General features: G+C 51.5%; 1 protein-coding gene and 1 long non-coding RNA gene across 3 annotated transcripts in view; one reads left to right on the plus strand and one right to left on the minus strand.

The window, feature by feature from the left end:
- Nucleotides 1-1,411: 1,411 nt before the first annotated feature.
- The window catches only part of FAT2 (FAT atypical cadherin 2), a 55,674-nt gene continuing 30,862 nt past the window's right edge, over nt 1,412-26,223 (minus strand). The window contains exons 10-24 of the mRNA XM_013175991.3: nt 22,144-26,196; nt 20,094-20,290; nt 18,642-18,795; nt 17,980-18,213; nt 16,787-17,176; nt 14,809-15,023; nt 14,028-14,165; nt 13,237-13,380; nt 12,931-13,128; nt 11,039-11,846; nt 10,223-10,368; nt 7,503-7,944; nt 4,921-5,074; nt 3,360-3,952; nt 1,412-2,541 (exon numbers count right to left, since the gene is read on the minus strand). Of these exons, the coding sequence (XP_013031445.3) occupies nt 2,003-2,541; nt 3,360-3,952; nt 4,921-5,074; nt 7,503-7,944; nt 10,223-10,368; nt 11,039-11,846; nt 12,931-13,128; nt 13,237-13,380; nt 14,028-14,165; nt 14,809-15,023; nt 16,787-17,176; nt 17,980-18,213; nt 18,642-18,795; nt 20,094-20,290; nt 22,144-26,196 (8,405 nt within the window). The 3' untranslated portion in view covers nt 1,412-2,002. The remainder of the gene's footprint in view (nt 2,542-3,359; nt 3,953-4,920; nt 5,075-7,502; nt 7,945-10,222; nt 10,369-11,038; nt 11,847-12,930; nt 13,129-13,236; nt 13,381-14,027; nt 14,166-14,808; nt 15,024-16,786; nt 17,177-17,979; nt 18,214-18,641; nt 18,796-20,093; nt 20,291-22,143; nt 26,197-26,223) is intronic.
- LOC106032835 (uncharacterized) lies at nt 15,002-25,993 on the plus strand. 2 transcript variants are annotated; one of them, XR_007160747.2, is made up of 4 exons: nt 15,002-15,133; nt 19,472-19,543; nt 21,161-21,292; nt 25,914-25,993. It is a non-coding gene; the product is annotated as an uncharacterized lncRNA (long non-coding RNA). The 2 variants fall into 2 exon arrangements; XR_001205060.3 differs by lacking the exon at nt 25,914-25,993 and adding an exon at nt 22,119-22,203.

The raw sequence follows: 26,223 nt of genomic DNA on the forward strand, positions 1-26,223 counted from the left end.
GATGAGATCAAATGCATTCTCCATTGGATGTCTCTTCCTAGTGGTGCGAGGTGATGTTGGCTGAGCTGTCCCTCTGGGGTCCCTTGTCTGGGCTCGACTCCTCCCTGCCGACAGCATCTCGCAGAGGCTGGGAGCCTTCAGCACCGTGTCCCCTGCAACCACCTCCCCCGGGGCTTACTTCTGGCATTTGAGCTGCTTCCAGGAGGGGGAGGCTGTGCAGAGCAGCGCCTGTGCAGCTTGTAGGAGCTCCAGGGCACCCCGCGGGTGGGAAAAGTGCAATATCCGTGTCCTTTGCTGTGTAGTGACCCTGGCTCTGCCTCTTCCTGGGCTGATACCAGCGCTGGTGCTGTGCAGGGAGGGTTGGGCAGGGCTCGGCCATGAGGCTCGTGCACCTGGGTTGGGTTTGGGTGCAGAAGTGTCGCCCTTCCTGGCAAGGGACATCTGCTACGTGCCCCCAGGGCGCTGGGGGTACTTCTGCAGCATTAACCATTCGGTGATTTTTTTTTTTTTTGGTGTTTTATTGGGCTGAGGCACAGTGGGGGGATGAGCAGGGGTGGTGGGACAGCGGGAGGACCTGGCAAGGGCCAGGTGGACACAAAAACTTGACACTTGTGTGTTGTAGGCTGCTCTGTAACCGGGGGAATCGTGTAAATATGGAAGTGATTCACGTATGTGTCACGTGCCTATGGATATTGTCAGTGTGGGTGGCTGCCCAGTGGAGGAACTGGCGCGGCACCTGAATCATGTATCTCACTTTAATCAATAAATTGGATTTATTTTTTACGTGAAAAAAGCGATGGGAGGGGGGTTCTCTCACCTGTGCGGGCGAGCAGGAGGTGTGGGAGGATGCGAGGGGACTCTCATCTGGGCTGCACGGGGTAGGTTTTTTGGGATGGAGCTTTTGGGATCCCTTTCTCTCTGCAAATACCACCCAAGCACAAGGCTGAGGGTGCCGGAGTGCAAAACAAGCTGGGATATCCTAGTTATAAGGGAATCAGAGTTACCATATGAACTCATCATAGTAAAAAAAAAAAAATCTTTTAATACTTTCCAAAAAAATCAATGAAACAAAAATTACATCAAACAACCAACCGAAGAAAACCTTTCACAAGAAACAACACATTCCCGAGCACAGGGACGTAGGGCAAGCCCTCGGTCAGTGCCCGTCCCGCGTTGTGGACGCCGCGGGTGCAGTTCATGGCACAGGGGCTGGCCCTGCAGTCTTTTGGGGCCACACCAGCCCCAGGGGTGGCAGGGCTGGGTACTGCTGCAGCCAGCTGGGGCCCGCCAGAGCTGCGGGGATCTCTGCGCCTGCAGCCTCAGGGCAGGCTCCCTGGTTCCCAGCACATCCCAGCTGGGAAGGGTCCGCTGGCTGCTCTTGGTCTGCTCCCTGTGCCGTGTGCCTTGTTGCTTGTTTTTTTTTTTTTTTTTTTCCCCTGTAGAAATGGACGTTTTTTTTCTTGGACGACTTTTTGCCAAGTGAGGACGTGCTGGCGGGCCTGGGTGCACCCCCTCATCTCCCAGCCAGCCTCGGGCTCGTGGGGAGCAGACGCAGAAGAGGGTTTGCACCAACTGAACCATCCCACCGGGCAAACCATGGCCCTGACGCGAGTCCTCGGCACCAGAGCTGGCTGCAGGGTGCCGCCTGGGGCTGGGCAGTGCTAGTCCTTCTATGCCTTCTCCTCCAGGGCTGCTGCGGTGCCTGCTCTGCTGCTCTCTGGGACCAGGCAGCCCAGGCTGGGAGGAGATGCACGGCGGCGTCGGGGGAATGCTCCGTGGCAAGGAGGCCGGTTAGTCACCGGCATCCCGCAAGCACCTTCCGTGTCCCGGTGATGGCCGGAGCATTTCCCCTCCGTCCACAGCAGGAACAAAAAGATCCAGCCAAATCCCAACCCTAGCGTGGGGGGAGATGCTGCAAACTGGGGTGAGGGGGAACACCAGCCTCCCTCGGGGTGGCAGGGGACACGTGCTTCCCTTCTCATCTCGAGGATGAGTCCCTCCGTTAGAACATCACCTCCTCGCAGCTGCCGTAGTCGCTCTCCACCATGTCGGAGCCCTCGTAGTTGGGGGGCGGCAGGGGCTGGGCGCGGAGGCCGGGCTGGTGGTGGCCCACCACCTCGCAGTCCGCGTAGGACGGCTGCGCCACGCTCAGCCGCATGCTCACCCGCTTGTAGCCGGGCTCGGGCTGGTACGGGACCCCTTCGCCCTGCACCAGCTGGGCCGGGTAGTAGCTGATGGCCGTGTACTCGTTCTGGCACTGGGAGGCTCCCATCTCCACGGGGCCCAGCGGCAAGAAGTCCTCCAGGTTCTGGTTGCTGTAGCGGGGAGGGATGGGGGCCCGCTTGTTGCTCTGGTCCAGCGGGAAGGGGAAGCCCCCGTACAGAGCCACCGGCTCCGCATCGGCCGGCGGAGGGGGCGGCGGGGGGAGAGGAGGGTGGGAGGAGGAGGCGGGGGGGCCTTGGATGATCTCGTAGTGGGAATACTCCTGGACGTCCGAGGAGAGGTACCGGGGCGGCCAGTAGGTTGTTTCTGCTGGGTAGACTGGAACAGAACAGAGCTGTGTTAGCTGCGGTGCGTGCCCCGGGTTGGAGTTTTTCCCTCTCCTGCCCTCCCGCTGCGTGAGCCTGAGCCTGCAGGAGATGTGGCAGGGGGAGAGAGGAGCCGTGGGGACTGGGGAGCTGCAGTGTCTGCCTCGGGAGAAGACGGGATTTCAGGGCACCCTTGCCTGTGCTGGGGCAGTGCTCCCACCAGGCTTCTGCCACCCCCCGCTCTAGCACCCAAGTGACACACTTCAGCATGCCACACGGATGCAAGAAGCCTGCACAACGAAGGGCTGGTGCAGAGCAAGTGATCCACTGGATCTCTCATTCCCTGTACTTCGCTCTTGTGAGCTCTCTTCTGGCAGCTGTCCTGGCTGCTGAGCTCCTGGGCAGGGACAGAGCAGGGACCCGGCTGCTTGGAGCCGCGTTTCCCTCTGGTCGTAATCCCTCTGGCTGTGGGCATTGGTGCGAATGGCTCCACTAAAACTCACGCTGACTTTTAGGATCTTAACTCTTCCCCACTGGCTTCATTATCCCCTTTTACAGAGACTTCTGACCCTGGGCATGTAGGAATCCAGGCCATGCATTAATGGATTCCCTGCCGCTTGCGTAGGGTACTGAGCAAATTAAAGCTGAAAACTGGGGTGTAGAGGTGACATCTGGGGAAGAGAAGAGCCAGTGAAGGGGCTTGGGCAGCATTCACCCACATTTTACTTTGCTCTGCCCGACACCGTTGCTCTCCCGTGTTTGCAAACCTGTGATGCATTTCACAGGGGTAAAGGGGCCTTGCGAGAGCAAGCCAAAGCTGCGGCTACTGACCCATCTCCTCCCTGGCCCAGGTGCACTTGACGAAGGACTCGTTGTCGGAGTTGGAGGGGGGCGCGGCGGGGGGCAGGTTGGGCGCCACGCTGCACACGATGGTGCCCCGGTGCTTGGGGGCGTTGGCCGAGTTGAAGGTGACGAACTCGGGGGTGCCGCTGGCTTTGCGCTGCTCCGGCGTGGCCCGGTCCAGGTTGTTGTGCGCCGTGTCGCTGAGGATGTTGAGCTCGATGGGCGGCACGGCTTGGGTGCCCACGCCCACGCTCTTGGAGAACTCGCTCTTGGAGAGCAGGTCGGGGTCCTCCCGGGCCACCGGCTTGTGTGCCTTGGCGCGGTGGCGGTAGCGCTTGCGGATGAGCACGAAGGCCACGGCCAGGATGGCCACCCCCAGCACGCCGGCCACGATCTCGGCGATCTCCTCCGGGCCCACCGCCCACTGCGTGGGCACGATGGCGGGGGTGATGATGGGCTGCGTGCAGTAGTCCCCCTGGTAATCCGACGGGCAGATGCAGTGGATGGAGCCCTGGGCGCTCACGCAGCGCCCCGCGTTGCGGCACGGGTTGTCTTGGCACTCCTCGGCCAGCTTCTCACACCTGGGAAGGGATGGGGACAACATCAGCCTGGGGAAGCGGCTGAAGCTGCACCTTCCTGTTCAGAGCTCTGGCTTACACCACCTGGGGTGCTCCCTCTGGGCCTCTGCCTCCCTTGCCAGCCTCTGTGCTACCTGCCTCTCCTGGCAGAGGATGGGGATCCTTGCATTTACAGTTTTCAGAAGGAGGCTGAAAGTTTTGCAGGTTGGTCGTTTTTTGGCATTTTATGGAGCATATGCAGAGCTGAGACTGAATTCTCTGTCCTGCTTTACACCGTAGAACCTAAACATTCCCCTTTCTCACTCCTCTGCAGGACAGGGACTTTCCCTTCCAGCAGTAATTATCTCCCCGTGCTAGGTGGAATATGCACTGGTTGATTTTCCTTCCTTTTTTTTTTTTTTTTCCCTATTACTCTTACTGCAGAGACACAATGAAGTTTTCACTTCTCTTATTTCTTAGCCATTGTGTTGCGATGTGTGAGCCAGCGTGCGTGCCATTGCAGGTATCACACTGCCACCTAATGCCCGGATACATTCCTTTATCCAGGAGTTGCAGTAATGATTTCTGCCTTCATATTTGTTCAGAGCACTGGTCACACCCCAGCTAAGTGACTCAGGCAGGAGGAGGAGCTGGGCACGGTGCTGTCTGAGCCCACGCGGGGCACCTCTGGTGGTGCTGGGCTGGAGGCAGGGCAGGGTGCTTAGGGAGGGCGCGTGGCTGCGGCGGGTGACACCAAGCAGCAGAGCAGCCTCTGGGCCCGGTTACTTCTCCAGCTGCGGATATTTGGCAAGCACTCGCTGACATTTAGTGTAGGGGAAGCATATCGGTGCTGTAACATTGCTGGTGAGAACTCCAAAGTGGTATTAACCATAGGGTTCAGCCAAACACTGATGCCCGGTGATAACAGGCGCCAGTAGGACGTCATGTTCCCAGCCCACCATGGGAGCCCTCCTGGCCTTGCCAGACCTTACCTTTCGCCCAGGTACCAGTCGGGGCAGTGGCAGGAGTAGCCGGTGGCGGAGAGGATGCAGGTGCCCCCGTGCAAGCAGGGCTTGGAGTCGCAGGGGCTGTCCCCTAGCTCACAGCGCTCACCAGAAAACAGCCCGGAGCAGATGCAGGTGTAACCTGGAGGGGTGAGAGGGTGCCGTAAGGAGACCGCATCCGCATGGAGGGACTGGTGAGAGCAGCGTGGAGCAGTGCCCGGCGCTGATGGCACAAATGGAGGGCCTAATCCAGCTGCCTGAGCACAGGCGCTTGGTGCTGCTGGATGTTTGTGGGGCACCCAAACCATCCTTGGAGGGCTGGCGCCTACGTTACAGGACCTGGAGTAGTAGCTGGAGGCTTTGGGCACTGCAGAGCTGTTTAGAGAAGTGAAGCCTGCCCTCTCCTGACACAGCCCCTCTCCTGCCAGCACACGGCTTTACTGCACGGAGAAACTGGGGGACAAACTCAGGGTAAAGGAAGGGGAGCCTGGTGGGCTGCATCAGCATTTCTGGCCCTGCTAAATGCGATCCCGTGCAACCTATTGTTCTCCGCAGCCTCGGTCCTGCGAGTCCTGGCGGTGCGGGGCACCTGTCTCGGCACGCCTGGCTTCTCCTGCCTGCAGGAGGTGACTGGTCGCGGCCAGAGGAACCCGGCACACCTGGGGATGTGGAGGGGCTGCTGCCGCCTGGGTTTTGGGCTGCCGCTTCGCGTAGCCCTAAAAATGGGAACATCCCTGGCTCTGCTGAGCTCCTGCCAGTCCCTCGGCTGGCGGTGCTGTGCAGGAAGGTCAGGCTTGCCACGCTGCAGCATGCTCCAAGTCTTGGCGGCTCAGCCACAAGCCAAACTTCCCCCCTTTTAGAGCACGGTGCGAGCAAGGGCAGACCTGTTCCCACACGCGTGCCAGGGGCTGTGCAGCCAGGACGTGCCGGTGCTCGCTTGGCAGGTGCTGGACATCGCCCGTGGGCCTGCGTGTGCGCAAACACACGTGTTCCTGGGCGCGGGGCTCGCCTGCGTTCGCCCTGTGCTCCTGGTTGATGTGGTGCCTGGTCTGGCTTTGACCCTTTCGGCACAGACGCGTTCTCACATGGCTCGTGGCCCACCCGGGCTCGTTTGCCCAGACGTGCCTTAGCCTGCGCGGGTAATCCCGTGCCTGCGGTCCCCGGGCAGAGCTCTGCACAAACTCGCGCTGCGTGCCCGCCGTGTCCAGCAGTGAGCCCGCGGGGCTGCAGGAAGCCGCACACCCCGGCTAACCTCGCAGCTACGCCTCCCTCCGGCAGCCACTGCCTTGCAGAAATGCCCTGTGTGATCCTGCCGGGGCTGCATCCCACAAGAACGCTGCTGGGCAGCTGGCCGTTTGCAGGGGAGGCTGTTCACACTGGGAGGAAGCAATGGGAAGGGCGCTGGGTGATTATTAACGAGGGAGGGATATTTTTTTTTTCCCTTTGTATCCTCTCTGCAAAGCTTGCAGGTGCTGCCTTGACCCACAGCAGAAGTGAGTTTTCACCTGCAGGGCTTTGAGCCTCTTCCAGCCCAGCTAGAGGGGATTTCCAGGCAGAGGGTTGCAGGGGTAAGGCTGAGGCACGAGGGCCAGCCAGGCTAACTGTTCGGCGTGGATGCAGCTTGCGTCAAACGAGTTCAGCTGAGCCAGGCGGCTGCTGAGTCGGCAGGGCTGGGGATCTTGTTCCCAGCGGCTGCGGGCAGGGCAGGAGGAGCTCTGCTCCCTCCTCTGGTCCTCACTTGCTCACCGGGCAGGGTTTGGGATTTGGCAGCCAGCCCGAGGAGCACAGAGCTCCTGCCCCACACCGCAGCCTGCAAAGCACCCCTTGCCCCGGGGGTGCCCGTCTCGGGTGATGGGGTGCTGTGGGGTGCAGCTCCGCTACTGTGCTGGCAGCTGGGATGTGGGTGCAGGGCAGCGGCACGAGGGGGGAGCTGGGAGGGGGTCCTTGCCCTGGGACCACCGCACACGAGCCCTGTTTGTGATGCAGCTGGTGGGAGAAGCCCTCTGACGGGAGGACGGGGCAGTGGGGAGCGTGTCTGGAGCAGAGCCTGGTGCCAAACCTCTGCTGAGCACCCGCACCCCGCGTTAACCTGCCGCTCTCGGATGTGAGCTTGCTGTTTTCTCCATATCCTTTCCCATAGCCCCAGGGAGTCACTGAGTGCAGTGGGAATAGATGAAGATCTTGGCTTGTTTCTGCCCAGATACCATCACTGCACGATCCCATCTCGCCCAATTCCGACCTCACTAATAGCTCCTTAAGCAAAGGGGATGTAGCGGGGGGAGGGTGGAATTTCTATTTGCGTCTGAATTTTTGGCAAAGTTGCTCTCTCCTAGGTCATGCACGTTCCTTAGAAATGTGCTCCTGCCCTCTGAGCCACGGCCCACTGCTGAGAGCCAGGAGGATGATCTCATGGCCCCGGCTGCTCCTGCACTGAGCCAGCTATCCCTTGAGTTCCCCTGGGACCGGGGACCTCTCATTCAAGAAGCCCCTTGCACAGGGACAAATGAAGAAGTTGTGACTTTCCCTTCCCTCATTGCTCCCCCGTTGCTCTGCGTAGGATATCCACGTACCTCCTCCGTGGGTTTCGGAGCACATCCCGTTGTTCAGGCATGGATTGCTGCTGCAGGCACCGGTCGGGGAGCAACACTGCTTTATCCCCACCTCCTCCACCACTTCCTTGGATTGCCCTTTCCCGGGCAGGAGGACCACTTCCCTGCCGTTGATCGCAAGCACATCCAGGCAGCCTCTGAACCCCCGTGTGACTCTCTGGGACTGGAAGGGTTGCCGGAGGCCCCCAAAAAGCAGGTCTCGTCTGCCCTGGGAGATGCCACAGGCCCCCGGCAGCTGGAGAGAGGCGTTCCCCAGGCCGTCGATGAGCAGGCGGACAGACGTGTTCTTCACCTCCAGGAAGACCGAGTGCCACTCGCCATCGCTCACGAGGCGCGAGGAGGAGAGGTTCCCGGTGTAGGTGCCCCGGCAGCTGTACCCGAGGTGAGGCACCCCGTTCACCACCTGCAAAACACATCCCAGCGGTCCCAGTTAGCTGTGATACAGGTGGGTGGTGTTTGTGGGGGCTCTCTGTATTTCTCTTGCTACTTATTCCCCTCTCTCCCTGCCTGAGCGTTGTGAGTCAAGATGGATCCCAGTTTTTAGGCCCCAAGAATTACCAGCTAGGCAAATACAGCCCCTGAAATCTCATTTATTTTGCAAACCACCTTCATCTTGCTGGCACAGCTTCGCCCATGGCCCTTTCCTGCAACCACTAACCACCGTGAGGGAGGGAAGCTCACCTTTCCCTATAACAGGGCGCAGAGCCATGCGATAGTACTGCTGCAGCTGCTCACCCTTTCTCCCCCCTTCCCGAGCCTAATCAGAGCCCTGGTATTCAGGTTGTCCTAACTCCATCACCGGGCACAGATGGACTCTTGTTCTGGGCCACGTGGCCTTTGTTCTTTTCTCACTGTCTCGCTAGCGGTGGGGGAGGTGCTGGAGTGGTTCCTGCTTTGGCATGGGTGAGGGATGCTGAAAGCACCTCGACGAGGAGCAGCACCTGGCAGCTTTCTCTGGGGGAGGCAAGGAGAAGGCAGGAGGCAGAGAAAGGGATTCCTGTTGTACCCAGCTCCTCATCAGCCTGCCAGAAACCCAGGCCAAAGCTGCTACTGGGGGTTGCAATCCAGTCCTTGCTCTCCAGCAGAATGGAGGGAGACAATCAAGTTATTGAGCTTCCAAAAGCAAACCATGCCACTGTCATCTGCACTGAACTGGGCCGTCAGAAATTCCTGTCTGTGACCCAAGATTCCTCTTTAAAACTCATGGAAGAAAGATGAAGGAAAGTTTATCTGTGTTGTTTTGGGGTGAATTCAGGGGTAAATCCCCTTTTCACCATTTCTCCCCAGTGCTCTGTTGATAAAAGCTCTCCTTCATAGAAGCCAAGAGCCCGTGGAGAAGGAGAAATGACAGAACAAGACATTCACGGAAAGCTTGCAGAGCTTGCTGTTGGGAATCCCAAGCGGATGAGATCTCCACTGGGGGACATTAGAGACGAGGAGCGGCGATGCTTGGAAGAGGCTAGAGCAAGAGGAGTGATTATGGGCTACACCAAACTCCAGAGGAACCTACATCTGGTATGATCGGACTACTCTGGAGGGGCCAAATGCAGAGTGGGACATCTAAGTTCACTCTAAGAGAAGTTTGTGGTATAAATAAAGCCCAGCAGGAGGAGAGAGCGCCCGCTGAAAGAACCAGGGATGACAAAGGGAAGGGAGAACTGGATGCAGCCGGCACGCGCTGTGGAAGGGCCTCAGGGCAATGTGTGTGTAAATCCCTTTGCACAATTGGCAGGCGCACCAGAGAGCTTTGTCACTTTGCTTTATCCGGAGGAAGGTGATTTCACTTCAGATGGGTCTGTAGATTGGGCTTATCGATTTCTGGGGCTGGGAGACAGCTGAGAACTCGATTCCCCGGAGCAAGAGCTGACGGACTGCCAAGTCCTTCCCAGCGTGCCTGGCTTGCCATCCTCCCGCTGCGTCCTGTTTCTGAATATCAGTAGAGCTTAGCAACTGGAAGAGCGATGACGTGCATACCCCTGGGAGAAGCTGTCCTCTTTACCGAATCTACAAACTGTTGGTTAAAATTATTTCACAGCTTTGGCTCATACCTAGAACAGGGCAGTCCACAAAGCTTAAAATCCTGAGGGCTTCCTTCAGTTATTCAGGCCAGACGGACCCTTCTTGAGAAGCTAAATTTCTCTCATCAGCCCTTTGCAACATGGCTTAAAGTCACGGCTGGAGATGGGCACAGGACATACAGATGATGTTTCTCTGCTTTTGTCCTTAATGTCTAGGGCTGTGACAGCAGGAGCAATACATACTTTGGGTGGGTCTCTGGGTGTTGGCCACTGCACAGCTTCCTGTCTGTGTTGGTCTTTTGTAGCAGTGGGAAGAGAAGTATTTCAAACTAGGAAGATGGGATTGCGAAACCGTGAGAAGGGATGAGGGAACTCAGGGACAGGATGAACACCTGCAGGTAGATTTGCAGTGTGTAGATCACAATGTGATTAGTCTTGGGGATAAGTCTCAGTAAGCTGGTAAGTACGTCCCGTGATCTTGGTCTCCAGTTAGACCAATTTTAATTGGCGGGGAATACACAAAACCCCTATTCTTTAATCATCTGCTTTTCTAGATCAATTACTAGAGATATTTACTACTGCATCTTCTTTCTCTGGTTCCCTTCCCTGAAACAATAAGTGCTTTTTACACTGGAAAGAAGCCCTGCATATTGCGATCCGTACCTCCAACACGGCCTGGTCAGTCCCGTTGGCGGAGAACACAACAGCGTGCAGCTGGTGGGTCTTCAGACGGAAGTGCATGTGCCAGGACCCCGCCTGAGAGTGCTGGTACCAAATGTAGCTGTGGCCCCCGAACCTCACAGCCGTTCCTGGAAGCAGAGTGAGCGAAAGGTCTTGTCTTTGTCACACCTTGAGGCTGTATGCAGCCTTGCCTCTTTTCCCAGCCGGACACCATAAATGCCCAGCAACAATCCTCTGCCCACTGCAACCCACGTGCAGCTGCACTGCAGCTCCCACAGCTTCCATGTGGTGCTCCCAGTATTTCTTTTGGGTACACAACTGTCAGCCGGTCCTACAATAGCAGCCCTGTGAGTTCTGTCCCGCAGCAGCTTCTGGGTGCCCTCAGAATGGTCTGCAACACCCTTGGATTTCCTCTTCCTTTAATATACCTTTATCTTAGCCTACCGTATCCCCATATCTTTCCTGACCAAGTGATGTGTTAACCTCTATTGTCTCATTACTTGAAGCACTCTAGAGTACACATAACAAATATGCTCTACTTGCCTTCCCTGGAATTTATCAGTTAGTCTCTATTTTTCTGAGCCTAGAATAAACACAGGAGCTCAAAGATTGAAAATCTAATCATTGAGCTTTGTTACTTGGTAGGTACGAGTGACTTGAGTGACTTTTGCCAATGAGATAAATATTACTGTTGGTTAATTAAATGCTACAGGAGATTCATACCAAAAAAAAAAAAATTGAATAATTCAAGCTCTAAGAGGTTTATATTGTGGCGTGCTACCAAGAAGGATTGCTCACCGTTGCAAGAACAGATTTGCTCCAGGCTGTGCCGTGGGGTGAGGACGCTGAGTCGGGCGGTGCTGTAAGTAGACATCATGCCTGGATCCAGCTGGATGGTCTCCTTGCAGACACGGTGGGCACAGTCTGACCCATGGCACGGCACGTGAATTGCCTTCTTCATCCGCAGTCCGACAAGCTGGTCCATCTCCCCAGCTGAGACGGTGATCTTGTTTGCAAGCACCCGAGGCTCGTACAGGGAGCCGTGCGGCTCTCCGACGGCCAAGAGCAGGTCCACCCCATCAGACGTAGCCGCGGGCTGTAGGCTGGCCATGTGGATGTTCTGGCGCCGGGTGACAAGGATGTTTCCTAGAAACCTCTGCAAGTTGCGCCAGTGGTCCCCCACAAACTCCTCCGGGGAGAGGTGTCGGAAGTGCAGCACCACCGCCTTGTCCAGCGCCTCCTGCGTGAAGCACCACACGTGGACGTTGACGCTGGTGCTGGCGGTGAACGTGCCATCGCTCACGGTCACGTTCAGGAGGTAATGGCCGTGGGGAAGCTTGTCCCCAGCAATGATCTTTCCGTCTGCGGCCCCAACGGAGAAGCGTCCCTCCCGGGGCACTTCTGCCACCAACGTGTACACCAGCGTGTCGTGGGGGTCTCGGTCCGTGGCGTGGATCTTGCCCAGCACGCCGCCTCGGAAGGCTGCCTCGTTGGTGGTGATGAATATCTCCAGGGGAAGGGCAGAAGGGGCGTACTGGCTCTGCTCAGTCACTTGGATGTTTATGAATGCCGATGAGGACAGGGGAGGGATGCCGCTGTCAGAGACCTGACAAAGAAAAGAGAAGGACCTGTTACAGCCGTGTGCTGCTTGCTGTCCCCTGAGGGGCTGAGTCTTTGCCAAAGGACAGTGCCCTTTGCACAGGCAGCAATGGGTGGGAGCTCTCAGGCAGCAGGAATGGAGAAGGCACAGGAAAAACTGGCAGCAGCGTTGGACCTCTGCCTGGGGCTGGCTTCCCGAGGGAAGCGGCAGCGTGCCTTCCAGCCTGGAGACTGACTGAGTCCTTCTGTTAGTGCCAGGGTTGCGCTCATTTCCGTGTGCTCATCAGCAGCTGAGGCACACCTGAGTGGCTCTGATTTCCTGAGGATTAATCATCTTTAGAGCTGCTGCCAATCGCTGGTGTTCCATACGTAACCGGGTGTACAGAGATAGATAAAAGCAGTTACGCACGTCGACACATTTGCTCACCTTCCGGACTATTTAAGCCCCTATCCCACCTCTGACAATGTCTGTCTAGCATGAGCCAAGGAAGCTCAGAATAGAAAAACGTGAATAATCAGATTACAGGATAAGTCTCTCCCTGATCTTAGCCAGTTAGTGGTTGAGGTTTATAATAATAATAGTACCTAGCTTTTAGAACGACTGCTATTACTGAAGAAGTATGTACTTTACATGTTATTATCCTATTGTTTGTAAAACACTATCCTCAGTGATAACATTGAAAATTAATTCGTTTACACTGCCACAATAGAACCCCCCCAAAAAGAGGAGCTTAAATCACTTCTATGATACCTGGAAAAAATTTGCAGGACCAGATCCAGGTCTTGCTTTAAACTGGAAACTGCTAGAATTATACTGGGAAAAGCATCAGCCTAAGGACACTGCTGACAGAGCATTTCTCATTATCATATTAACTGATTTTGTCAGTGCAGAGTCTGGTTACCAGCTTCTGGTGGGAAGACTTTGCAGAGCAATGAGCTCTGGACCTGGCTCCAAGCTGCAGAATTTTTTCCTGGATTGGATTTCTCCAATACCAGGGAACTCCCCATCCGGCTGTGCCATCCTAATCTCAGTGTGTTGCTCCTAAACCTGGCTGGGAGTCGAGCTACCAGGACAGAAAGGCAGGCTTTACCTGGACTTGTAAAAGGTACTGCTCTTTCACTCTTCTGTTCAGGATGGATGATGTTACCAGCAGACCATTTTGGGTGACATCAAACGCCTTCCCGTCATTGCCCTGTGTAATCTGGAATGAATACGGTGGCCCGTTTTCTGGGGAGTCTCTGTCACTCATGATCAGCTCCAGGACACTTGTACCCACTGGGGCATTCTCCTGAAATATAAGAAGATGCTAGTGGAGAAACACAAGCAAAAAGACAAGGCCCAGGGGAACTCATATTCCTGCTAGGGCTGCTGGATAAGGAACAGGCCCCCCGCTTACTTGCACCACCACGCTGTAGTTGAGCTGGAAGAACCGAGGAGGGTTGTCATTGACGTCAGACACATGGACACGCACAGCAACATCGCTGGACTGAGCAGGGTGGCCGTTGTCCGTGGCTCGAACTGTCAGGGAGTAGCTGGAGATCTGGAGGATTTATAGTACATGGTCACTTGGAGAAGTGGAAGAGGGGTGGCTTTTTCACATCCATCTTTTTCTGCTACAGCTTGTTAAATAGCTTTGCCCTCATCTAGGGGTCTCCATCCATAAATTAGCACCTTGCTGAAGAGAATCAGCCTCACAGTAGCGGCAGAGCAGGGAAACAACTTGCCAAAGATGGATGAGGCCCAAGCTGGGCGAACATCTGTCAGCAGTGGTTTGAGCTGCTACTGCTGTATGGAAGAGATTGTCCAGATGGCCTTTCCAGCCCCTGCCAATACCTATTTTCTGTAATGCCCTGATGAATAGGAGTGTAAACCAGCAATGTTGGTTTCTGTTTTGGGGCTGATTCTCACCCAGACAGCTTGAAGCACTGGTAGAGCAGATCACAGCACAGAGCTGTGACCACTGCAGTCTGTATTGCCTTCTCTAAAGCCCACCCTTTCTACACCTATGGGTCTAGAAAATGAATGAATGAATGAATGAATGAACGAATGAATGAAAAAGTTGCCTTCTACTTATGGTATTACCAGTAGATTATTCAGAAAACAGCAGGCAGCTGAATATACTGTGCTCCCTTGGGCTTCTGTGACACATCTGTTTTAATTTTCCTGTTTCCGTTTTCTTGAACTCACCTCCTCCCTGTCCAGATGCTTGGCAATGCTTATCTGCCCACTTTTGGGCTGAATGGCAAAATGTCCCAGTGGGTTCCCTTCCACAATTGAATACGTGATCTGGTTGTTCATCGCTCCATCCAAGTCGTCAGCTGACACCTGTCAAAAGAAAAACAACTAGGACTCCTGGCCCAAAAGGGCCTGGCCATGGGGGAATCCCCAGGGACGTGACCTCTTTGTCATTGGAGGGTGTTGCTTTGATTTAAGGTATTGGCTTTAAATGAGGAGGAGGAAAGAAGGTGTTTTACATCAGCGTCATTCACAAATTTTCTCTGGGAAAAAATAAGCAAAGCTACAACATTGGCTTTCTCCTTCATCCATTCCTGACTTCAGCATCCCTGTGATGGTAACGCAGGCTGGGCAGTGGATTCCACATGGCAATACCCTGACTCCTCTATTCTGCATTAGGGGACCCCCTGCCTTCCCCAGACCTCAAGGGCATGGGCTGTTGGCAGGCATTTTAGCTCTTCTGGGAGGTCCTCAAAGCTTCTGAGCCCTCCTTAGGTATTCTAAGCTTTCATTCAAAGGTGCCTTCTGAAGCAAAGTGTCAGCCCTGTCTGTGGGCTGCTGGGAATCCTTGCAATCTTCCTTTTAAAAGTCATGCCTAAATCTTAGGTGCTGAACATCACAAACCCACTGAACTGTCTGTGTCCAAGGCAGAGTAAAGTGCAAAGGAAGAGCAAATAACACATAGTGCAAGTAAGAGAGGAGGTAAAGACAGCGGCTTTGTTTGTAATCATACCGTGAGGATGATTTCTCCAACTGCAGCATCCTCCCGGATATCAGTGAAGTAGGGGTCTTGGATGAACTCTGGTGCATGGTCATTAATGTCAGTTATGTTGATCACCACCATGGTGACATCACTGAGAGAGGCTGAGCCCTTCCTTGTGCCCTCAATGGATAAGTAATACTCATGACTCGCTTCAAAGTCCAAGCTCCCATTTATGTATAAGGCACCTGCATTGGCAGATGGACAGAAAAGGAAAGAAGATACTTTAAACGTTTGGTACATGTGGTTTTTTGGAATACTGCAGGCCTACCGAGATGATTGCCAAAACTGCCAGCTGGTAAGGTGCTGTTGATCTGGCTTTGACCTTCTCTGGTTAAAGCAGGATATTGAAAGTCATGGCATCACATAAAACAAGCTGTAATTGAAGCGATTCTGCCATAACCTGCCTGTGTTTGGTATCAAGCGTTTGAAGAGGTAAAACAACCTCTCGTTCTGGAAGGTCTCCAGGAGTCTTGATTGGAAGAGATCTGGGACAAAATAGGATGAGAGTCCAACGATGCTATCAAAAGCTGTGACCAAGGCAGTTTCAGAGCACCACTCACTGGTGTCATAGGCAGGGTGAAAAGGTGTGAGATGTAGATGCAGAATAGTACAGGAGAAAAAGATGTATGGCAAGCTGCTGTGATTTGTAACCGAGGTTTGGGATGTAGTATAGAAGGAAAAGGGAGGCTGTTAAACTTGGAAAATGATTGAGAAACAGGGAATAAAGACATAAATTGAAAGAAAAGAAAAAAAGAAGAAAGGAAAAAATAAAGAAAAAAAAAGAAAGGGACACAAGGACACAATGGGCCTGTGCACTTCAATGTTTTCCTGGGTTCTGCACTGAAAATGTCACAAAATTATTCCCTGGAAATGACACTGCTCTGGTGTCTTTTAAGACATACATGCTAATGAGAAGATCAGTTTGGAAAAAGTAGCAGGAGCCTTGAGGACAGAGAAGCTGGGAAGGCACTGTGGGTGAGGGTGTTACAGCCAAGAGCAGAAGGCCATTGAGGATGCAGCCAGTGCTTGTTCCAGGGATCTAACACTGGCCTCCCGATAACAGCTCTTATCAGATCTCTGTGCAAATAGAGCAGTGCTTTATTTGGTTGGTAAACCTGTCTCAACGCCTGCTTGTGGTTAATGGATTGGTAATAGCCACATTCATTGAGTGCTGCCTAATAAAACTGCCTGTTATCTTGGGCTGCAGGTACCTAGTGTGATCATGATGGAGAAACTTTCTAAATGAAATCACCTTCCCCAGCTTTTTGAAGTGGAAAAATTTCTCCATCCTGATCTCCACGTATTCCTCTTTCTCACAGACCCATCTCAGATCCCAGACATATAACAGCAATCTTTCCATTAATTTCAGGAAGATTTTTGTCACACTTTAAGTGACTTAGCAGAGGAAATTTAGTGTAGAAGAGAAGGCTGCACTCCCTACCCTCATGCTGTACTCTCTATAGGGGCAGAAAAGATCTGTGGCCAAGACTGCTTGCAGACATCAGGGGAAGCTCATTTAGAAAAGGGAGTACTCTAACATCCTCCTTTTCCCCCAGCCCCTTCCTCTGACATACACATACACACATGTGAAGAGAATAACAGGGAGTGTTAAACAGAGGCTGAGAAGATGAGAAGTGAAGGAGAGACAGATGTGAGAACAGGGAGAGAGATGGGTAGAAATGAAAGATGGTAAGAAAAGACCTTCAGAGAAACACAAGGGGAAAAGAGGGGGATGAAAGCCTGAGAACTGTTTAAGGATCAGCAAAGTGGGTGAGGGTGAAAGAGCAAAGGCATAAAAAGAGCAAGTGCAATACATTACAGTGGCTAAAGTCAGAGGAGAGAAGAGCAGAAGTGCAAACCAAAAGGAAAAGAACCAGCAAAAGAGCATACAAGGACAGCCTTTGATGCTGGGTCAACCTGGACGTGCTTGGGCATCAGACCATCTTACCTGTATTTGAGTTGAGCTGAAATTTCCCGTGGTCATTGCCATTCACAATTTCATACTTGATTTCTGTGTTTTCTGTGTTGTCCCTCGTCAATGCTGACAGGTTGAGGACCTCCGTACCCACAGCCACATCCTCCTGTACCATAGCCACGTATTCAGGGGCCAGGAAAACAGGCAGATATTCATTTAGATCCACGACGGAGACGGTGACAGTGCCGAGGGCGGAGAGGGGCTCTGGGGAGCCCCGGTCGGTAGCACAGACTGTCAGCTCAAAGGCGGAGTGCTGCGAGTCCTTCAGGGGCTTTTCCAGACGGATCACCCCCGTGGTTTCCTCAATTGAAAAGTGTCCATTGGCCGAGTCAGAGAGGGAATAGACCACCTCGGCATTGGGACCTGGAAGGATAAGGGACAGGCTGCGTTAGTTCATGGGTAGGAATGCTGCTGGTTTCAAGTTTTTTATCCAGTAGGAATGTAGGTACCTAAGTGACCTAAAATTTATAGGGAAAATGGAGGCTGCATGAACATCCCCTTCCAAGGTGCTCCTGTCCACCTGCAGGTTCAGACATCTAGCCACCTTCAGCACCAGGCATCAGCAACACCTGTCTGTATTTACTTGTGCTTCTCAGTGTTAATCCCCATGTTTTTAAATGTTATTTTCCTTCATCTTTTCTTCCAAAGCATATAAATATCATCTTGCTCTTATATTACTGTAAATTGAGTCTCTGCTGGAGGGGTTTATTGAAAGTTTATTATCCTTTCTTAGGATCCTTACATACATACATGAAAATCTTTTGTTTTCAGAAGAACCTCTCCATCCGCATCATTGACCCTCTCCAGACACAAAGCTCTTTTTTCCTTATTATGCTCATTCTTTTTCTCCATCGTTGTTACAATTTCTGTCCAGTTTGGAGCCCAGACAAACTGCATGTCACAGTTTGCGCTGTGCATCATAGCTACAGTTTCTGAGCTTTTCCTCAAAGTCTTCATATTTCTACAGATACTGCACTTCCTACAGCATCACAAGAGTGCTGATGCCGGCCTGCTAGCCGAGGACATGTCAGTGATGAGATCCAGGCATGTCTTTGCCAAGGTTCAAGCATCTGTGCCCAGTGCTGCTGCCCTCCCCTAAGTTTTAAAGGTTTCTATTCAGGATGGAGGGTGGACTCTGCTAAGAAGTAAATCCCATCCCGACTCACCTTCATCAAGGTCCCTGGCAGCAACTACAGCGATGGGTGTCTTTGTCGTGGTGTTGTCAAAAACGGCCACGGCGCAGTGGCTGGGGAAGAACCTGGGCGCGTTGTCGTTCGTGTCCTCCACGCTCAGCATGATGTCTGCCTGGCAGGAACGGCCTCCGCCGTCAGTCGCTTTGGCGACGAGGTGGTAGGTAGGTTTCTGCTCCCGGTCGAGAGGTGCAGAGGTGGTCAGTTCCCCTGTGGGAAGGAACAGGAGGTGGTCTTGGCTCCTGCAACCTCAGCCACAGCCCAGGAGGGCTCGGAGAGGCTCAAGCAGGCTGCACCCTGAGCGAACCGTGGGAGGAACAGACTGAGTTTGGACGCTGGCTGTAATTGGGTTAATAGCGGTGATGTGTCCACACCACACTGCTCAGGGCTGTTCTCAGATCTCTGCCAGCCATTGCCCTGGCAGGGCTTGGCATGAGGAGTCCTGCAACTCGGGCTGAATCTCTCGCAAGGGATGTCGTCATAGGATAAAAGTGCTCATAAATAAGTTTTATTTCAACCCCCCCTTTGTAAACCTCGCTGCATCAAGCCTCCTGCTATGTGACAAACCCTACCTCATCTATGGAAGGATCATTGTGTCTGCCTGGAAAGGAGGATGCCTTCGCAGGGCTGGGTCTCACCTGTGTGGGGGCCCAGCCGAAACTCCTCTGCGCCAGGGCCGTGGAGGCTGTACGTGATCTGGGCGTTGCTGCCAACGTCGGGGTCGGTCGCTGATATTTTCAAAATGAAGAGACCTGGTTGAGCATCTTCAGAGACTGTCCCAGTGTAGAATATCTGGCATGGACAGAAAGTGTGATTGGTATCTGATCCGTCTCCAAAATACCTCCCCATACAGGGGAGGAATGGACTAGCAGAAGGTTCAAGACAAAGGCAAAACAGAGGAGAGCACAATGTGCCTAACGTCTAGCTGTTGTGAAAGATGACCACAATGTCAGGATATGCGAGCACAGACTAGAAGACAGGCCTATTATGTTTGGCACTTCTATGGCCCTAGCCAGAACAGCAGCCAACTGTGAAAACCACAGCCTGGAAAGGATACAGAAAACTTGGAGAGAGGCTTGGAGATGAAGAAAATACGACCCATGGTTAACCTAATCAGTGCTATTTAGCTTTATAAAAATACAAATAAATATCAGAGCAATCATTTTAATTATGACTATCTGTAAGAGACTGTTGCATAGAGTAAAGAAGCATCCCTGTTTCCAGTATGATTCAATTTCGACACTTGGGCTGACAGATGATGCTGTGAAGCTCGGGAGCAGACAATTAAGGGTGGCTGCAAACCTCCACCTCTGCCTCTAAGAATGGGCGAGGCAGTTTTAGTAAAGTGGATCTTTGTTGTTAACAGGTGGTCTCAATGACAGCTTGAAGCTCTTTTAAAGCCTAGATTTCTTTGTTAGCAAGTGGTAAGCAATAGATTTAATTTCTCTTATCCTCCCTCTTACACCAGGCAGGGAGCTATGCAGGCTGCCATGAGGACATTTCAGCACCCATTCCTTGTCTCTGCTGGGAGCACGTGAAGGTCAGTAATTTGCATTATGCCACTGGGAGGAGGGTAGCCAGCTGCTGGGCTGTGGACTGGGACCAGTGGGGGGTGTGGACTGGGACCAGCGAGCTCATTTCACGCAAGCCTTTGAATCTCCTTTGAGAAACAACTGCTTCTGTCCTTTCTCACCACGAGTAAAATCCATACCAGCGATCAGCTCTCTGCAGTAACAACACTCCTGATGGGAATCTTTCAGCTTAGCAGGATATAAACTTGGTAATTTACATGCCCCTACCCAGGAGGCTTCCTGGCATTGTTTATCTCCAAGAATTATCCTTCATAATGCTTAGGTGCTCACTTACTGCTGGCAAACATGCTTGGAGGCTAGATTTAATGTTCTTGCTTGACGTGCACCTTAATTAAATTTGCTAAGTATAATCAAAGCAACAGGATCGTGTGAGAAGAATAATGACAAGCCAAACCCTCTCAACATGTGCTCTTTCTGCCTTTTCTTCCTTGCTCTTGTGTTCTCTCCTTCCCAGCCACTCCCCTCGTGCCCCCAGACGTACCAGGACAAATGTCTTACCTGCCCGCACTCAGGGCTGTTGTCATTGATATCCAGAACAAAAATTTCCACTTCTGTGGTAGCCTGAAATTTCCCATCAGAAGCCATAACCTTGAGGAGATATTTCTCTGTATCTTCCCTGTCCAGAGGCTTCTTGGAAGAAATTGTCCATTCTCCTTCAATTTGGTTAACTTGGAACTGTCCTAGCGTGTCTCCTTCTAGAAGGGGCAAGAAGAGGCAAGAAAAAGGAGAAAAAAAAAGAAAAAGAAAAAGAAAAAAGGCATTTACTGGGTGTTGAAAATCAGGAATGGTAAGGAATAGGGATATAGCTGTGTCCTCTGCCAGTCCTGTAGGAGAGCTGAAGGACTTGCAGTGGTGCCATGGAAAAGGCACTGCTATCACAACAGTTAGGAGGGGAGCTGTCGGTCCACCTTGCTGCACACCTGTGAAACACCCTGCGTGTTTCTGTTATTCACTGAGTATTACACTGGGGAGATGAACGGGGTGGAAAGAGGAAACAGCTCCCAATTGCAGAAATGTCTTTGTAATGTTCTGCAGACATGCATATTCATTGCTGCAAAACCGCATCTTCTGACTTTCCTAAAACATGTCAGACTTTCTCGGTGTATGTTCCTAAAGGGATCTGAGAATTGCAGATACCCTGGAGACACTGGTTGGATTTTATTGTTACACACCATGTATAGTTTTATTTCCTTTTAATATTTAGATGCATTTAATATGTAGCTCTGCTTCCTGGAGCTACTTTTCATCCTATAAGACCAAAATGATGAGAGACATAGGTAAAATCGAGACCAGGCAGGCTCCAGTCCACCAGATTCATGTCTCTCCCACTGGTGCTACACAAGGTGGATATAAGAGGGGCAGATGCTGCCCCTGGAGAATCCCTCTCTTCTGGCAGGAGCTCATGTCCTCTGCTGCACCCAAGCCATTGGAGAGAAGGAGAGAGCACACAGGGTAATGGGAGGCAATGAAGAGAGCTGGCTGCAGGGTTTGTTCATGCTAGGCTCTGAAGGGCCTCGTGCAGCCAGGTAAATTAAATTCACTCTCTTTCTGCTTTATGTGTGCAGTGGTGTTGTGGTTGTGAATCTGGAGGCCACTGAGACATCTGCTGGCCCCTCTTCTGATGCTGGGAGACCCCAGCCCCTGCTCAGATTTAGCTCCAGTGTGCTTGATATCAATGTGCAAGTGAACATGGGAAGGTAGGCTCTGCGTTCGCCTCCTGCTATAGCGCTACACTGCAGTTGTATTTAAGTGTTTATGTGTAAAGTTTGACGTGCGCTTTTAAGTATAAAGCAGCAAGAATATATGGTATTCACCACTAACACAAATGTGCATTCTCTCAGGCTTAAAGTAGTTGGAAGTTACTGTTACCTTTAAAATGGCAGAAACACTAATACATAAATGAATTGCCTCTTTCCTCCCAAAGGCTTGCAAATTCCTAGGCATGCCATAAACCAACTGAAAGTACCAGCATTCCTTCCCCTGTTTTGAATGGTTGCTGTAACAGATAACAGGCTGCGGCATGATTTGGTTAAATGTTTTGACCCTGAAGGGTCTTCATTTGAGTTTGAACAAACATTTTAATTTGAAGTATCTGTTCCAGGACCCCTTTGGGGTCAAACAGAACTGTAAAATCAAGCTTCTACTTGTGTAGATGCGCAACAAACATTCCAATATAACTTTATGTTGTTTTACAGCAGTGGTTAATTTTAGTTGGCACAACTGATGCTGCAGGGATGCAAGAGTCATCTTTGGTGTTTCTTGTTAGTCAAAACACTCACAAAGACTGACATGAATAGGAAAGTGTAAACAAATGAAATTACAGTACTGTGAATTAGTTTCTAAAGATTTTTGGATACCCTAGACTCAGTTAACTGAAGAGTCTTGCTCCTGGCAGAGCTCAGGCTTCATCTGCTATTTCTGTTCGGACTGTCAGTGTAAAGTTATTTCTGTGTCAGTATTTTACAAGACAAGGTATCAAAGCCTCACTTTGAGATGAAATTCTAATTATTCTTGCCCATTTAGAAGATATAAAGTCAGGAAAACTCACCAGTAATGTAGCAGGTGACCCGCCGGTTCTGCTCAGAGATGTCTGCATCGATGGTGCTCAGTGTGACAACCACCTGCCCAGGCTCCGCATTCTCAATTACCGACCCTTTATAGAAGTCTGACGTGAACTGTGGGGCATTATCATTTTCATCAGAGACAGTCACCTCCACCAGGGTTTGGGAAGAGAGTTGGACTTTCCTGCCATGGTCAGTGGCGACCACATAAAAACGATAAATCTCCTGAGTTTCACAGTCCAGCTCTTTCAGTGTGGTGATCCATCCACTCTCTCCATCAATGGTGAAGAGTCCTCGGAGGTTGCCAGACTCTGCTTCCAAACTGTAGGTCACCTGCCCATCGCTTCCCGTGTCCTGGTCATTAGCTGTCACTTGAATGACTGTGGTTCCTGATGGCATGTTCTCCATGACAAAAGCTTTGTAGGGATCTGCCTCAAAAACAGGTTTGTTGTCATTGATGTCTTGCACCTGGATATTCACAGAGACCAAGGAGACCAGCTCAGTTTCTTGATGTGAGCAGTGAGCCATAACATCAATTTGGTACCACTTGGTGGTCTCGTGATCCACTGCCTTTTTGATTTTCAAAGCCCCCGTTTGTTCATCCAGCGTGAACACCTCGTCCTTGTTACTTTCTGTGGTGGTTCCCTTCACCAGGCTGTATATGATGGGATCCTCTGCGAAAGCTTTGACTGACCCTATTTCCGAACCTTCTGGAAGGTCCTCAGATGCCGAGAACGTGTAAAGGGGCTCAGAAAACCTTGGCAATGTCACCTCCCTGGGGACAATTTGAAGGTTCACTGGGACAAGGGAGTTCCAGTGAGGGGGTCTGCCATCTTCAGCTTTCACCTTGAAGTTAAAGGCTCTGTTTTCTAAACCAATGAGGCTCTCTTTCACCTTAACCACCCCAGTGGCAGCATTGATCTCAACAAGGTCTTCTGCCACATCTTCCACGGAGTCAACGGAGTAAATGACATCTGCATTTGCACCTTCATCGGCGTCATAAGCCAGTACCTGAATGACGGGGGAGCCTTTGCTTACATTGGACTGGATGGACAGCGTGTATTCAGATGCTTTGAACTGAGGTGGGTTGTCATTCTCGTCTGTAAGGATTATTTTGACAGTGCAGAATGCCACCTTCCCACCCCCATCCTTGGCCATGACTTTAATGGCAATGACTCTCTCAGTGGAGTTTTCCCTGTCCAGTTTTTGCAGCGTGGTAATATGGCCTTTGTTATCTATGGAGAACTTCTCATCGGCGAGTTTATTTATGATGGTGTAGTCTATAGTGCCATACGGGCCACCGTCTGGGTCGATAGCCAGCAGCTCAATCACTTTGGTACCTATCTCAGCATTTTCTGCCAGCTCTGCCTCGTACACATTCTGCCGAAAAGAGGGGCTGTATTTGTTGGCGTTGGTGGTGTTGATATACACAGGCACTGTGCTCTTGAAAACTCCATCTGAAGCAGAAACTCTGAGATTGTAAGATGACTCCAAGTCCTTTTTGCAGCGGTTGAACATGGATATTATTCCAGAAGTGCTGTTGATGGTGAAATGCCTGTTGTCGTTGCCCGAGAGTATCACATATTCCAGTCGGGTGGTGTCTCCACTATCAGGGTCCAGGGCCTGGACTTTTATCACAATGTGCCCACATGTAGCCATTTCGCTTACCTTGGCTTCATACTGAAGCTGGCTGAACTCAGGAGGATTGTCATTGATGTCCGTCACATCTACAATTACCAGGGCATCGCTGCTAAGTGGAGGCATCCCATGATCTGCAGCTCTCACTTTCATGCGAAACTGCTGATTTTTTTCGTAATCAAGCGCTTGAGCTGTTGTTATTTGCCCTGTGCTGGCATCAATACTAAAAAACTTGGTAGCATCTGAACCATCATCCAAGATCTGATAGGAGACGACTTTGTTTCTGCCTGAATCTTTATCAGAAGCAAAGATCTGGATAACAGGGGTATGTGCAGGCATACTCTCTGAGACAGACGCCATGTAGATCATCTGAGAAAATACTGGCGGGTTGTCGTTAATGTCCTCTACCTCCACCTCTACCCTGGCTTCTGAAAAGGATCCTAGCGCCGTGTCTGTGGCTCTAACAGTGAACGTGTGTTTTGTCTGCAGCTCATAGTCCAGCTGGCCTGTGACAGTAAGGACACCTGTTTTGAAGTCGGTGCTGAACAGCTTGAGGGAGTCTTCTTCCATGATGTTGTAGATGAGGCGCAAGCCTTCTGGGCTGCGGGCCTGTATGTGGAGGATAGATGTGTACAGGGGGATGTTTTCTGGCACCTTCACTCGGTAATACAGACTTTGGAACAGAGGGTTGGATTTATTCCTCACACTGATCACAACCTCCTCTTCAGCGAGGAGTGGAGGCTCGCCTTTGTCCTTAGCAATGACTCGGAGGCTGTATTTATTCAGTGCTTGATAGTCAAGGGGCATCTTTAGTGAGATGTCTCCTAGGTAGGGGTCAATCCAAAAATACTTATAGTCCTCTGCGAATGAGTAGGTAATGGCCGCATTATTCCCAATGTCTTTATCTGTTGCTGATACCTGAAAGAGTACGTCACCTGGCTCCGTGCCATCCTGCACCGAGGTGTAGTACGGCACATTCTCAAACTGAGGTGGATTGTCATTAACATCCTCTACATAAACCTTGACCGTGGCTTGGGACACTCTCGGTGGTTTCCTGTTGTCCTTCACCTCCACAGCTACCTCATGCATGTCTTGGGTTTCACGGTCAAATTTCACACCCTTGGTCTGGAGTACTCCAGATGCCTGGATCATTTTGAATCTTTCCTTCCCATTCAAAAGTGAGTAGAAGAGTGGTTCATTTAGCTGATATCCCTTGACCCCAAGAACAGTAAGAGTCTTCTCATCTGTAGAGTTCTCCATCACAGTTGCTGTGTATACATCCTGATCAAATTTTAAACCAGAACCTTGTACTTGAGTTAAATTTAGTTTAACCAGAGCAGTGCTTTTATATAAACCATCACCAGCTCTGACTGTGAGTTCACGATGGCTTCCCAAGCTGGTAGCATTGAGAATGGAGATGAGACCAGTGAGTGGATGAATATAGAAAGCATTATCAAGGTTTCCTTCCACGATGCTGTAGGTCACCTCCGAATCTGCATCTTTTGCCTGCACTGACAAAAGCTCCATCCCTGGATGGACAGGTAACAGGACAGAAAGCTCATATGTGTCTTTGACAAAGACTGGAGGTGAGTCATTCACATCTTTAACATGGATTGTCACCTTGGCTGGCTTGGATGCGAATAAGCTGGGACTTCCACTGTCATGTGTATGTACACTGAAGTGGAAAACTGGGGTAAGTTCATAGTCTATATCAGCACGACTGGTAAGTGTCCCTGTGCTGGGATCTACTGTAAAATATTTCAGTGCTTCTGGCTCCAAAATCTCATAGACCAGCAAAGCATTGGAGTCTTGGTCAGCATCTGTTGCGTGGGTCACCAAGGGAGCATTGCTCTCATCCAGAACCATGGTTTGTGATGGAGCGTTCTCCATGATCCAGCCAGTGAAGGCAGGCTTAACGAAGATGGGCATATTGTCATTCTCATCGATGACATAGATAAGCACCAGTGTGTCCATAAAAGCTCCAGCCATGTTGGTGCCACGGACTTTCAACTGGTAAAAAGACACCTGCTCGAAATCTAAGCTCTTCTGGGTGGAAATAAGACCTGACTGATAGTTCATGGAAAACACTCCGTCTCCATTTCCATCTTTTATTTCATAGCTGACTGGTGACAAGCTTGTGGCTGAAACCTGGATCAGAGGAGAACCAACAGCAGTGGATTCACTGATTTCTGTGATGTATTCGGCCTCTGGAAATTTTGGAGGGGTCCGATCAGAGGGTCTAATGCGGACATGCACTGTAGCAGAATCTTTAAGCTGGGGGAACCCTTGGTCTTCTGCCTTTACAATGAGTGTAAATCTCTCTTGCTTGGATGGGTCCAGTTTCTGGGCAACTGCAATAATTCCAGAATGTGGGTCAATGCTGAAGAAACCTTCCCCATTACCTGCAAGAAGAAAAATGACAAAGTAAA

The sequence above is a fragment of the Anser cygnoides genome, chromosome 14 (assembly GCF_040182565.1).
Source record: "Anser cygnoides isolate HZ-2024a breed goose chromosome 14, Taihu_goose_T2T_genome, whole genome shotgun sequence".
NCBI lineage: Eukaryota > Metazoa > Chordata > Aves > Anseriformes > Anatidae > Anser > Anser cygnoides.